Here is a 14129-nt window from a genome sequence, read left to right as displayed (position 1 = left end):
AAGAGTGGGGTGGGTGCCTGTGCCGAGCAGCTTGGCTCGCCTAGATAGCACTCCTGCCGCCGCGGCTGCTATGGTGGATGTCTTCATGTTACTTGGTGCGTAATTTAGAGGAGAGGAGGAGTTGGAAGCGGCGACTACTAGAGGCAGGGAACGGGGTATCTGTGCTGCCGGGGGCGGGGGCGCTTTCTTTCTCCTTGCCCGTGTGTGGCATCGAGGCAGCTCTTTGCGCTTGCCCTGCAGTGCCCGGGTGGGAGCTCCCGGGCAGAGAGCGTCTGTGTCCCCCGGGGCTGGTGCTCTGGTGGGGTGTGTGTGTGTGTGTGTGTATGCGCGTTTTTAGGGTGGGGGTTGTGTCTGAACCAGTTAGGAAGAATGACTTTGGAGTCCATCATGGCGTGCTGCCTGAGCGAGGAAGCCAAGGAAGCCCGGCGGATCAACGACGAGATCGAGCGGCAGCTGCGCCGGGACAAGCGGGACGCCCGTCGGGAACTGAAGCTGCTGCTGCTGGGTGAGTGCGGGCCGCCGTCGGCACACACGCCTTAGGTGCCGCTGGCGGTGCAGCCCATACATCGCCGCCCCGGGCTCCCCCCGGCTGGCCCCACTGGCGCGTTACATAGTGCGGTCGGTTCGGTTTTCCCCGGGCGCTCGCCACCTTCGCCGCGGGGCGGCCGTCGCGATGGCGGCGGGGATCCATTCGTTTCTCCGCCGCGTTCTGTGTGTGCACCCGTGTGCAGGCTTAGCCGAGGTGCTTGTAGCTGGGTAAATAATTGTGGTTCCTATGGGTGGGTTTGATATGGTAGGGAACCCGGTCTTCCAAAATGGAGAGAGAAAGGATGGTTGGTGAGTGAGGAGGTTTTGGGGGGATATCGGCGATGATGGGTGTAGGAGAGTGATGGTAAGGAAGCAGATTGATGAAAGAACTCGCACGGGGAGTCGCTTTGCAGATTGATGGTGACAGGCTTTAATATCTGCATTGTTCTGTGAGCCTTGGAAAGATGGTTGGGTCACCGGTTGCATTTTTTTTGTGATTTTTATTTAATGAGGTAAACTGGGATAAGGGGCTTATGCCCAGACTATGAATTAATTTTTAAAGCAAAAGGAGAAAGAAAACATAAAGACCCAGATGCATCCATGAAGCTGAAGAGTAACTAGGTATGCTGAAGGATAACAGGATCTTTAATACCTTTGGAAATAAAATCTATTGTATTATTTCTCTTTAATTAAAACAGAGGTTATTTTTGAGCCGCAAGTGTGCAAAGGCAATGTTTGTTTAATAGGAATTTGGCTAGTGTTAAAATAAGCCTTTTGAATTAAAATACATTTGTCTGTATTTTATATGCTCTACTACATTGTGTAGTTCTTGTGGAAACACAGCTTCTGCCTTAGACTAGCAGGCCTTGAAATATGTCTGCACCAGTGTTTGGTGTGTGGATGAATGGGAATGTTCTAAGTGGATGTGGGGTATTTATGCCAAAGATGTAATGATTTATATTGGGGGAATAAACTGTCATTTCAAAAAGGTAAGGAGAGTTGAAAGGAATTCAGATTTTTTTTTTTAATGCTTGCTTATGAACGTGTTATTTCCTACTTTAAATAATACAGTTGGTCTTCTGTATATGGAGAAAGGTATTGGGATCCTTAACAGATGTGGAAAAAAGAGGGGTGGAGACAGGTACAATGCTACCAGTAATAACGTTCTGTCTCATTTTGGCCAAATTTTTGGTTGATGGAAGTGTGTGCTGTGGCTATTTCAAGATCCAAACCCAAGATAAAACAGAGGACAGATAGCTTGCATTTGTTTGATTTTTATAGATGTTTAAGTATAATTGCTTAACTAAATACGTTTGCTACAGGAGAAGCAGTTGACATTTGACTTATTACTCGGGTCCAAATTTTTTCTGCGTTTCCTGATTTTATTGCAGTAATGCTGGAGGTTTCTCCCAAGTTTTTAAAAATTCATGAAGCTTATTGAATGATACCGACATACACCACCCAGAGAAGGAATTCAGAGATTTGGTTCTACAATCAGTAGTGCAGAACTTGTATTGTTTTATAAGATCCACCCACTGGTAATGTTAAGTGTATGGAAAGGTAATGGTAGATTAGGGCCTAATTGTGGCATTACTTAAGACCAAATGAAATAAGGTGTTTTCAAAACAAATAGGTAAGAAGCCATCACTTAGAAAGCTTTGGACAAAGCTCACTGATTGCCTGTATGAACGTTTTCTGCATATATCAGTATAAACCATGCTTCTGAAAATGTAAACATGATGTATGAGAAACCGAGAGGTAAACGTTCTGCTTCATACTTAATAGCATAACTGTGTTTGAGTAGAAACGGGTATAGAAATTATTATTGTGTACACATTTTTTTGTATTGTACTTTGTCAGCCTCAGTCATATATTTGATTGAAAGTGTTTGTGCACGTGCAGCTGTTTAACAGTTAATGATCTCATCTTGTAAAATGCAGTATAGTAGTGAACCACTGCTGAATTCAGGGGCTTGGATAGAGATTCAAGTTTCAATTTATTTAAAAAGAAACAAACAAAAAAAACAACAACAAAATTTTCTAAACATTTATTTTAATTAGCGGGTTTCTCTTAGGCATCTGACTACTTCTTTCAGTCATTCTCACTGCTTCCCCAGCATAGTCATTTGTTCAGTTCTTAAGTTTGCGTTATTTGTTTGGGTTATTCATATGGTTGAGATGGACAAAACCATTTTAAAAATAGGAAAATAATAATTAAAACGGTGAGACTGGGAACATAAATGTCTGAAATGGCTTGAAGTCATCCATTTTTTTTAATTGACTTTAACTGACTGCCCCATTACATGTTTTAGTCCCTCAAAATTTAAAGTAGCAGTATTGCTTAAATTTATTTTATGTAAATGTTAGGCAAACTTTTTTTTTCAAAAGTGCCAACTTCTCAGTCCCACTTTGAAAAGTGTTGTTGGACTCAAAAGCCTAAGCAGGTTAAAGGCTTTTAAACATGGGACAGAGGTATATCCTTTTGATCATAAAGAGAGAATACAGCTTAAGCTGAGCTTTGTTAATTGACCACGTGTGCTCTTTGAACTTGTTGCAAGTGCAAAGTAAAAGGTATTAACTCAAAAGGTTTTAAGGAACAAATGAGCATATCTATGCCACATTTTTTTTCATGTTTAAAATTAGGCATACGTATAAATGCACATATGTAGCAAATACAAAGAAAAAATATTGGGTCAGAAAAAGGTATTTTCTCCTGAACTTGTAGAAATTATAGTGCTTCCTTGCAAAGTGAAATATTTCCCTCCTAACTGTAGGTTACTGTTACTGTGTGATACACACTATGCAGTGTACACCCTTCTTGTGTATTAATAATGATATCTTTTTACTTTTCATGGCATCAAAGAATTTAAAATGTTGAAAGTAATTTCTGGAAAACTTTTATTTTTGGATGGTAAGATTATTTTAAATTATTAGTTAAAAAATAAACCCTCTCCACGATTAAACATTAAAATACCACTTTTAGGTACTGCATTGAACATCATTGTCCTGTTCTAATCTATTCTAAAAATTAAGCAAAGCATCTTTTATTATTGTAATTCTAAAAAGTGAGAACTCTAACATATGCACTGAAGTGTATTACAAAGACATTGTAATAGTTCAGCTAGCACAACTTGGTTGTAATGTTTAAGGTACTTTGGAACAAATTCAGTCTTCCACTGAATTTGGTTTTCATCTCCTGTATTTTTCAAATTTTGGATTTCATTACTGCTGAACATTTTGTAAAAACTTATCATTGTTCTCCAGAGCATAAAGTTGTTTTTAGTGTTTTATATTGGTATGTATCACACAATGTACAATATTCTGCATGCTTGTGTTTTAAGCATGTGTGTATGTGTTAAGCAGTAAGAGCCATATGCTCTAGCTTTCCGTGTATATCATTTTGACTGTCTTCAGTGGAAGTTTTGCCTGGTCTCAGAAAGCAATGTTTGGGCCTAAACGTTAGATTGTAGCCATAAACCTTCACTACTGGACATACTATGCCTGTTCACTGTATATACGTGTTATGCATTATTTTCTCATCAGTAAAGTATCTTGAGTATCTAAGAAAATAATTAGTAATATCTTGCTAGCTATGTCTATATATATACAAGCTTTGGCAAAATTAAGTATTGGAGGGCTTGACAGTGTGTTTGCTATTTTGTATCATGCTTGCAGATATTGTGACGTGCAAAACATGGCTCTTAAGGCAAAGGTGTTCTTTTTGTTTGAAATAGCAGATGATTCAATGAAGCAAGGTGTCAAACATGAGTATCCTTTCATTCTCTATATGTTACCAAAGGAAACAGGTGGGAGGTAAACCATTTGAATTTAGCATGAATTGCAACTAGTCTTAACTAGAAGACTCTTTTGTTCTCTGAACCTACAGCATATACATATATATGTATATTTTAGGGTTTTTTAATACCTGTGTTAGCTGAATGAAAGATTCGCATACAGAACTCAGTAATTAGCAAAGATTTAGACTTTAAAAAAAAAAAAAAAAAAACTTGAAGAGGAAGTGGGTCCATCAAGCCAACAATGAATCTTCCTTCCCTGATGTAATCTGAAATACATATGCAAATAGTCTGCTCTACTTATATAAGTAGGTAAATTGATACTATTTGTGTTTCAGTTTTATGCACACAATTTAAAAATGCTGATATTGGATATATATTATAATTGGCTATTTTCTTTAAAGCAGAAAACTCAATTACTTTGAAAGAGCATTGCAACCTTTTCTTATCATCTTGTACTGATCCATATTTATACTCGCACTGAACACCTAAATAATTTTAGGTGGTTACAACAGTATGTATTTATGATTAGAAAACAAACAAATACTTGATATATATCTTGATGATGAGTGTTGAAACTAGATTGGTAAGTATCTCTTACTTTGAACAAGCTGTTTCTGAGGTTATCTAACTTGATTCTGGGTGGCAAACACTGATATATTCTATTATATATAGACATATACATCCACATAAAAATAACTGGTTTTGAGGAAAACATGAATCATCATCTTGATATCAATGTGATATCATGATTTCACATTTGCTGGAAAAGAACATATTTTTTTAATTCATGATAAATAAATGTTTTATTTTCAGCCCTTATAAAGGATTTTCTTGTGGGTTGACTTTTATTTTTTTGTTTGCTTAGATTTTCCTCCTTCTTTAGAAGTGATCTGCTGTAGTTAATGGAAATTAGCTTAGAACCTCAATAGTCAAAGAATTCTGACTAACTTAATTTTTCTTATATGCCAAAAACCCAAGGGACTCCAAACTTGTACTTTCCATTAAAAACAATACTGACTTTGTACAGGAGGGAAACAGAGGAATCTCTTGAGAAGGGACTTTGGGGTATATATTGTAATGTTAAGAAACAATTATGTGTTTTTAACTACTTCAAATTATTTTTGTTGGTGTGCAATTTCATAAGGGACAGCATTTCTTTTGAAGTAAGATGACAGTCTGCAAAACTAATCCCGGGAAGGTGTGAAAATAGCATTATAAAGTAGATGTGAGTTTCTTGCTCTGCTGAATGGAATAGCACTCAGGAAAGATGTCTTCTCATACTTGAACAATACTATATGAACAGCTGTTGCTAATAAAATTATGGGAAGTTTTTCACCATTCACCTTTTATTTGCTCTACTTATTTAAAAAGTCTGACTAGCCAAGAATCAAGAGCAAGAGAACAATATCAAAACTGAGGAAGGACTTGAATGTAGGAAATACTATGAAGCCATTTATACAGTATTCTTAAAATCAAAGTAGTAAGCGTGTAGCAGGCTTTAAGTATTGTGTTAATCCTGTGCAAAGAAATGAGATATATTAATACTGAAGGGCATGAGTCTAAGTGATACTACAGTTTGGAAAGTTTTAAAAAGTTACTGGGGAAGTTCCAGGAACAACATAAATGTGGGAGTGGTTTCTTTTGTATCGTTGATATTTTTCATCCAGAAACAACTAGAGCAGAGCACTGAACTTTCTCAACAATTAGAATAGAATATTTCAGTTGGAAGGGACCGACCACGATCATCTAGTCCAACTGCCTGACCAGAAGCTAAAGCATGCTATTAAGGGCATTGTCCAAGTGCCTCTTAACCACTAACAGGCTCAGGGAATCGACCAGCTCTCTAGGAAGCCTGTTGCAGTGTTTGACCACACACTGAGTAAAGAAATGCTTCCTAATGTCCAGTCTAAACCTCCCCTGGCACAGCTTTGAACCATTCAAACACGTCCTGTCACTGGATACCAGGGAGAAGAGATCAGCAGCTCCCTCTCCACTTCCCCTCCTCAGGAAGCTGTAGAGATCAATGAGGTCACCCCTCAGCCTCCTTTTTTCCAAACTAGACAAACCCAGAGTCCTTAACTGCTCCTCATAGGACATGCCCTCCAGGCCCTTTTACCAGCTTTGCTGCCCTCCTCTGGATGCATTCAAGGACCTTCACATCCTTCTTAAATTCTGGGGCCCAGAACTGCATACAGTAATCAAGGTGAGGGCGCACCAATGCTGAATACAGCGGGATAATCACCTGGCTGGTTATTCTGTGTTTAATGCTCCCCAGGATGCGGTTTTCCCTGTTGGCTGCCAGGGCACACTGCTGACTCCTATTGAGCCTACTGTCAGCCAGCATCCCCATCAGGGCTGCTCTCTAGCCACTTGTCTCCCAATTTATACTTGGGAGAGTATTTTGACTCTTAAGTCTTTAATCTGAATGTTAATTCTTTTGCTTATGTTAGAGAATGTTGGATAAGAATGCCTGAAATTATTTCAACCCATGTTTCTGGGTAAATGGGAGTTGGCCAGAAAGAAGGTTTCCGTAGGAGCAAATGCCAACTTATAAGGCCAGAAAAACTCAAATGCGTAAAAGTTGGGAAAGATGCCACCATTCCTTGTTCTTTTAGGAACCTATCAGGCTTGGGAAACTGAGGATCAAATATGAAACCTGGGGTTTTTTTTGGTATGATGTTTTGGTTTGATGGTGGTTGGTTGTTGGCTTTTTTTTTTTTTTACTCTGATAATGGATTTACTAAGTGCTATGTGTGCTGCTTCATCTCATAGACCAGGGCAATACTAGCAATAAAAATTAAATGCTTGTACTGGGTCTGGCTGGGATGGAGTTAATTTTCTTCATAGCAGCCTGTATGGTGCAATGTTTTGAATTTGTGACTAAAACAGTGTTGATATCACCAATGATTTGGCTGTTGCTGAACAGTGCTTTCACAGTGTCAAGATTTTATCTTTTTTTTTTTTCCCCACTTTTTGTCTTCCCCCCCCTCCCCCCCACCAAGTGAATAAGCTGGGGGGGGTTAGGAAGTTTGGAGGGGACACAGACAGGACAGCTGTTCCGTAACATATGATGTCAGCAATACAAGCTCTAGGAAAGAAGGAGGAAGGGGAGAAATGTTTGTGGTTATGGCATTTGTCTTCCCAAATAACCGTTGTACATGCTGAGGCCCTACTTTCCAGGAAAAGGCTGGACATCTGCCTGCTGATGGGACTTAGTGAATTAATTCCTCTTTTTGCTTTGCTTGCATGTGTGGCTTTTGCTTCACCTATTAAACTGTCTTTATCTTGATCCAAGAGTTTTCAGTTTTTGCTCTTCTGATTCTTTTCCTCATCCTGCTGTGGGGATAGTGAGCAAGTGATTGGGTGGGGGCTTAGCTGCTGGCCGGGGTCAACCCACCACAGTGCTGAAACGCTTATGGCTTATGCATCTTCAGCAGGTTCTGAGGGGGAGGGGAGAGAGTGAATGTGAATGCCTGAGGGTTAATCTTTTACAGTGGCAAGTAGTTGAACTTGTGGCCCACTATTTAAAGGTGTTGAGCATTCACCTGCCTGTTTGCTTTTAGAGGGTCAATGTGGATATATGAATTCACCTGTATAAAAGCTTTTGTGATATATATGAACCTATGAGAGAAAAGACGACTGTGATTTTATTTTTTTTCCTTTAAATAGGAAATGTATGACCAAGACCATTAATTTTAGGGCAAAAAAAAAAAAATGCAGTTTTGAGCTAAAAACTCTTAGAGATGAAGGTATTTTATAATATACTTCTTGGTAAATTATTTTAAAAAAACTTTCCCCTGTAAAACATTGTCCCTTTTCTTAGCTTGGATTTGTCCAGGATTTACTTCTAGTCACTTGTTATTATATCTTGTCTATTTTGACCTTTGATATTAGATATCTGACCAGTGGACACTTAGAAACTGAGACCAAGATACTCATTAATCTTTGTATCTGTTGTGAAGCTAAATGAATTGATTTCTTAATGCTAATTGTAGGGTGAATTTCTGAATCCTTTAATCATTCTTATAGTTCTCTTTTTAATCCTTTCCAACATCACTTCTGAATGAGAAGTGACCACTGAGGCATATATATTCTTTACTACAAGTACAGAAGTAAAATTTCTCTTCTGCTAGTTGAGATGCCACCATTGAGATTTGTGCAAGGAATACAACAGCCTTTTTAGTCATGGCATCAAACTAGTCATGTTTAGATGACTATCTGCCATAACTAAAATATTATTCAAAATTTTTAGGGTGGATTCATTCATCATTTGCAATCTGATTTCTCTATTCCTCTATAGCTAACTTTACATTTAGCTGTATTCAGAAGCACAGTCTCTGACTGTTCCTGGTTTACAGGTTATTCCAATTACTTCACGTCATCATATTCTCTTCTTAATTTACCAGTTACAACTTTTGTGTCACCTACAGGTATTGTCAGTAATAATTTAGATTTTTCTTCTATCTTGTTGGGTAAAGATACTTAAGTTTCTTATCAGAATGGATGTATCACTGGGATCCTATTAGAAACAGAGCTGTCTGAGGACTTTCTCTTATGTAATTTAATACTTACTGCTTAAATAACTCTAATATGTGCTCTGTGTGTTTGTTGTATGATGCCAAATCAGTTGCTCAGCAGAAGTCCAGTTCCTCAAAACTGCTGCATTTATAAACCAAACCATTGGAACTGTTGTAACTGCATAACTCTTGGTATGCAACCTCTCCTTCATCCCATTCCCAGCCTTGGGTTTGTTTTTAATTTTTTTTGTGATAATTCAAGACTTATAAAGCAGGAGGGCTTCTCAGTCAGTTCTTCTAAAACTTTTTGATAAGAGGTGTCTTGACCTGCTGAGTAACAATGTTCTAACTTTAGTTACTGCTCTGTAACATCTTCAGTAACTGTTGTAGTGGAAACTCTTTCATTGTCACTTTAAATATGATCTGTGTTTCCCTAAAAACAAACCAGAAATATTTACAAACTATGTGTGGATTTTTCCTGTTAATATGAAGAGCCATATCAGTTTAGCAAAGGACTGATGCTGTTTTAACAGTCGTTGACAAAGGCCCTGCTAAGGACAATCAGTGAAATTCTCAACAAGAACAGCAGCACACGCATCTGGAGTGTAAGTCAAAGCCTCAGTTCAAAGCCCTAGTTTCCAGATAGAAAATGTGTTCTCATCACATACCTAATGAGTGAATATTATGTGTATTGCTCTATCATCTTCTGCCTCACATTCAGGGGTCTGCAAGTTTGGGTCTTCAAATTCACAACAGACTATTGCTGTACTGTCAAATCTGATTGGTTAAGGAACTTTGGAAGGCTAAATAGATATGTTAAAGATGCTTTTGAAAAAGCTGTTTTGTTAATTAATATCCACACGTTCCTTACATAATCTTTGGTCAAATAGAATAGATTAACAAAATAATGGCTGGTATTTGTTGCTTCTGGTTTTCTAGCAATACATTGAGAAGGGTTCAGTTAATTTTTGCTTGCGTGTTTTTTTTTTTTTTTGATCCTGGTTGGCAAGTATTAAATATCCTTTTACTATATAAAGAGCAGACTTCTACTTTACAAAGCAATATCCTAACTAAAAAATCAACAAACACACTTTGTGTGGATGTGTCAGAATTTTATCAACTTCTATGAAATAGATATGCTATGATCAGAGTTTAATCAACTGGAATAAAGTTTCAGTAGAGTAAATGAAGACATTCCAAATTAATTCTTGCTTTCACTCTGCTTTCTTTCTGGATGGTAACAGCTCAGTAGTATTTGTAATAAAGGGGAATAGTTATTTAGCACTTTACATGTTCAGTGTGTTGTACATCCAGTAGCTAATCAGTCTGTCACCTTGGTGAGACAGGTAAGTAGGTAATTATGATCCCAGTGATTGTAGGTGGGAGAATGGAGACAAAGGCTATGTCTACATTAGCAAGTAGTGTGGGCAGGAGAGAGTGGGTCTGTAGGGCAAAACAAGAGATGCTGATGTCTGTGTTCCAGGGGTTGGGGTTTTTTTGCTTCAGACCAGGTCTAGTCTGATCTCAGGGACTAAATGCCTGTTTGTGGTTAGAATGTATTAAGTGTGGTCTTGGAGTACATCTTTCAGGATGTACTTATTTTCAGTTTGCCTTCTTAATTTCATTCTAAAGGAATCCAGGCCCTCACTTGGGGATTCTTAGCTGCTAATGAATAGTATATGCATAGTAAGCAGGGACATTCAGGAGGTTCACTTCAAAAGTGTGCTCCTGAACCTAACTTAGGTCCAGAGGGATATGCTGGACAGTGATTTCAAGTAGGAGTTTTGCCATGCCTACAGACCAAGAAAGCCAAGCATTCATTTACTGTTGGACTCGATGATCTTAAAGGTCTTTTCCAACCTAAACAATTCTGTGATTCTATGATTTTTCAGAGCTGCTAAGCACAGCTCAAGTGGCAAAAGGCTTATGTTTGCTAGGTATCTCTAAATACCACAGGAGACTTAAATGGCCCTAGGGAGTGCTAGCAACCAGGAGCACTGGAACAGGGTGGGCAAACAGGGTGTGGTGTGTCAGTCAGGGAGTAGCATGGCAGTTCACATGGAAGGGCGTGCAGGAAGGGGCCTGCAACCTCCTTGTTGGCCCATAGCCGAGGGAAGTGCTCAAGGTCCCAGCCAAAATGGCAGGCACTTGCCTCAGAGCTAAAACCAGTGCTACTACATAGAAAGCCCCTCAGAAGTCTGATGCATCCATCCAGATGGAACTGGTAAGGAAGTAGACTTCAGTACAGGTGGTAGGTTGCAGCAAGTGCCCAGACCTTTCTCCTTCTCCTGGCAGAAAGGTAACTACTTGCATGTGATGTGCACAGGTTGATGATCTGTTACATCAGGTGGCCGAGTTGCAAGAAACAAGTTAAAAGGTTGCACAGTATCAGAAGAGCCGAGACAGACATAAGTGGTTTCATAACCATGTTCCTGTAGCGGATACCACTGAGAATGAGGCACCTTGGACCCTGGTGACCCACAAAAGCAGGACTCTGCTTCAGTCCCCCACCCTCCAGCATACCAACCAAAACCAGGTATGAAGCTTTAACAGCTACAGATACCCAGGAGCAAGGTCTGCCAGGAGGAACTGCACCAGCAGCACACAGTAGATATTGTAAAAACCAGTGATGAGTGTTAGTAATGGGTGACTCTGTTAAAGGGCACTGAGGCACCCATCAGGCGCCCATCTGCCATCCTGACAAGGAGTCACGTGAGGTACACTGCCTCCCCAGAGCTAAGGTTCGAGATGTTGCTGAGAGGGTGCCACAACTTGTCAAGAGCATGGACTACTACCCACTGTTACTCATTCATGTGGGCACAAATAACACCACAAGCCAGAACCTGGGCAGAATTAGGGATTAAGTCCTGGGGGTGCAAGTGAAAAAAAACCTGGTTATCTTTTCCTCCGTGTTACCAGTTAGAGAAAAGGGAGCAGCCAGAAATGGATGGATAAGGCGTATCAACTCCTGGCTATGGCTGGTGCCGTCGTGAGGGTTTTGGCTTTTATGACAATGGGACATTCTTTGATGAATATGGCCTGTTAGAGAGGGATGGGATCCACCTGTCTAGAACAGGCAAGGGAATCTTTGGCAGCAGGCTAGCCAACTTGGTGAGGTGGGCTTTAAACTGAAGGACTTGGGGGGTGGGGTCCAAGATAAATGCTCATGCCATCTTACCCAACTGGGGAATAAGCCAGGCCATCCAGAGCAGTGACAGATAATCCTTAGCTGACTCCTAAGATGAGATCCAGAAGGCCAACCACCTCAAAGGTGTGTATGGCTGTGGTGGATCCTTTTGCTCCCCTCCGGGGAAACCCACATGCTCGACTACCTCTCTGAAATGTCTGTGCAACAATGCACGCTGCATGGGGAATAAACAGGAAGAACTAGAGATCTGTGTGCGGTTGCAGGGCCATGATCTCATTGCAATTAGAGACATGGTGTGATAGCTCACATGACTGGAATGCTGTCATGAATGGCTACGTACGTTTTAGGAAAGACAGGCCAGCAGGGCGAGGTGGTGGAGTTGCTCTCACATAAAGATGATTGGAATGTATCGAGCTCTGCCTAGGGGTGGACGAAGAACGTGTTGAGAGCTTATGGGTAAGAATTAAGGGGCAGGATAATATGGGTAATGCTGTTGTGGGTGTTTACTACAGACAGGTCTGTAACCAGTGGTGTTCCCTAGGGGTCAGCACTGGGCCCAGTCTTGTTCAATATTTTCATCAACGACCTGAATGAGGGGACAGAGAATACCATCAGCAAGTTTGATGATGATATAAAACTGGGAGGGGTGGCTGACACACCAGAAGGCTGTGCCGCCATACAGCGAGACCTGGACAGGCTAGAGGCTTGGGCAGAGAGGAACCTAATGAAATTCAACAAGGTCAAGTTAGGGTACTGGCATCTGGGGAGGAATAACCCCATGCATCAGTACAGTTTAGGGGTTGACTTCCTGGAAAGCAGCTCTGCAGAGAGATAACTGGGAGTCCTGGTGGACAAGTTGACCGTGAGCCAGCAATGTGCCCTTGTGGCCAAGAAGGCCAATGGTCTCCTGGGGTGCATCAAGAAGAGTGTGGCCAGCAGGTCGAGGGAGGTCATCCTCCCCCTCTACTCTGCCCTGGTGAGGCCTCACCTGGAGTACTGTGTCCATTTCTGGGCTCCCCAGTTCAAGAAAGACAGGGAACTACTGGAGAGAGTCCAGCAGAGGGCTAGAAAGATGATCAAGGGAATGAAGCACCTCTGTTATGAGGGAAGGCTGAGAGACCTGGGTCTTTTTAGCCTGGAGAAGACTGAGTGGGGATCTTATCTATGCTTATAAATATCTGAAAGGAAGTTGTCAAGAGGATGGGGTCAGACTCTTTTCAGTGGTGCCAGGTTCTATGTGAACCTGCTCTGGCACGGGGGTTGGACTAGATGATCTTTGAAGGTCCCTTCCAACGCCTACCATTCTGTGGAATAGTATTTTATGTACACAGAATAAAAACTTGGCCCTAGTGATTGAATACTACTTTGTACAAAAGTGGTAGAACTGGCATTTCGCCTCAGGAACTCTTCCTTCCCTTGTAGTGCTCAGTGATAATGAAATATTAATCCTTTAATTTAATCCTGACCGGGCCACAGGGCCTGATAGGTTGCTTGGAAGGGTGCTGCATCTCTACCAACTTGGTCAGGTAAGCCATGGTATCTACCTGGCAGAGAACCATGGCCCCAATGAACTGTGCATGCACCAGCTCTGATGCTGCCTCACAGACAGAGCTTTTGTGTGAACATGTTGCCACCCAGGCATTGGGCTGCAGGGTGTGCCCTGCTTTCATGCCAGTGTCAGATGGCTGCAGTGAGCATGGCTGTGGCCGATGTGCCCAGGTACAGGAGCTCCTGCGCTTAGTGATGGAGCTCAGGGAGGAGGTAAGTAGGATGAGGGTTATCAGGGAATGTGAGAGGGAGATAGATGCCTGGAGTTGCACCCTATCTCCCATGACAAACCCAGCAGGCAGACAGAGCCCCTGCTGCGGAGAGCTCCGACTCCTCTCCCCGTTCAGCTGAACAGGGTAGCTTGGAGGACAGGGGGCAATGGCAACATGTTCCTGCCCGATGTAGCAGGCGCCGCAGGCACATCTGCCCAACAACTCCCACACCTTCCCAAGTCCCACTGCACAACAGATACACTGTTCTGCAGGGGGAACTGAACAATGGTGAGGATGATAATCCTCCCAGGCTGGAGGTCTCACTGAGGCCTAGTCAGACCACCCCCTGAAACAAAACCGCCTCAGTAAAAAAGAAAAGA

General features: G+C 41.3%; 1 protein-coding gene across 1 annotated transcript in view; it reads left to right on the top strand.

Annotated features, from left to right (window-relative positions):
- The first annotated feature begins 387 nt into the window (after positions 1–387).
- The window catches only part of LOC104285638 (guanine nucleotide-binding protein G(q) subunit alpha-like), a 55562-nt gene continuing 41820 nt past the window's right edge, over positions 388–14129 (top strand). Inside the window, exon 1 of the mRNA XM_009884106.1 lies at positions 388–505. Within this exon, the coding sequence (XP_009882408.1) occupies positions 388–505 (118 nt within the window). The remainder of the gene's footprint in view (positions 506–14129) is intronic.

This window comes from Charadrius vociferus, unplaced genomic scaffold (genome assembly GCF_000708025.1).
Source record: "Charadrius vociferus isolate BGI_N301 unplaced genomic scaffold, ASM70802v2 scaffold834, whole genome shotgun sequence".
In the NCBI taxonomy this organism is placed as follows: Eukaryota; Metazoa; Chordata; class Aves; order Charadriiformes; family Charadriidae; genus Charadrius; species Charadrius vociferus.
This window is presented reverse-complemented; position numbering and strand designations above follow the sequence as displayed.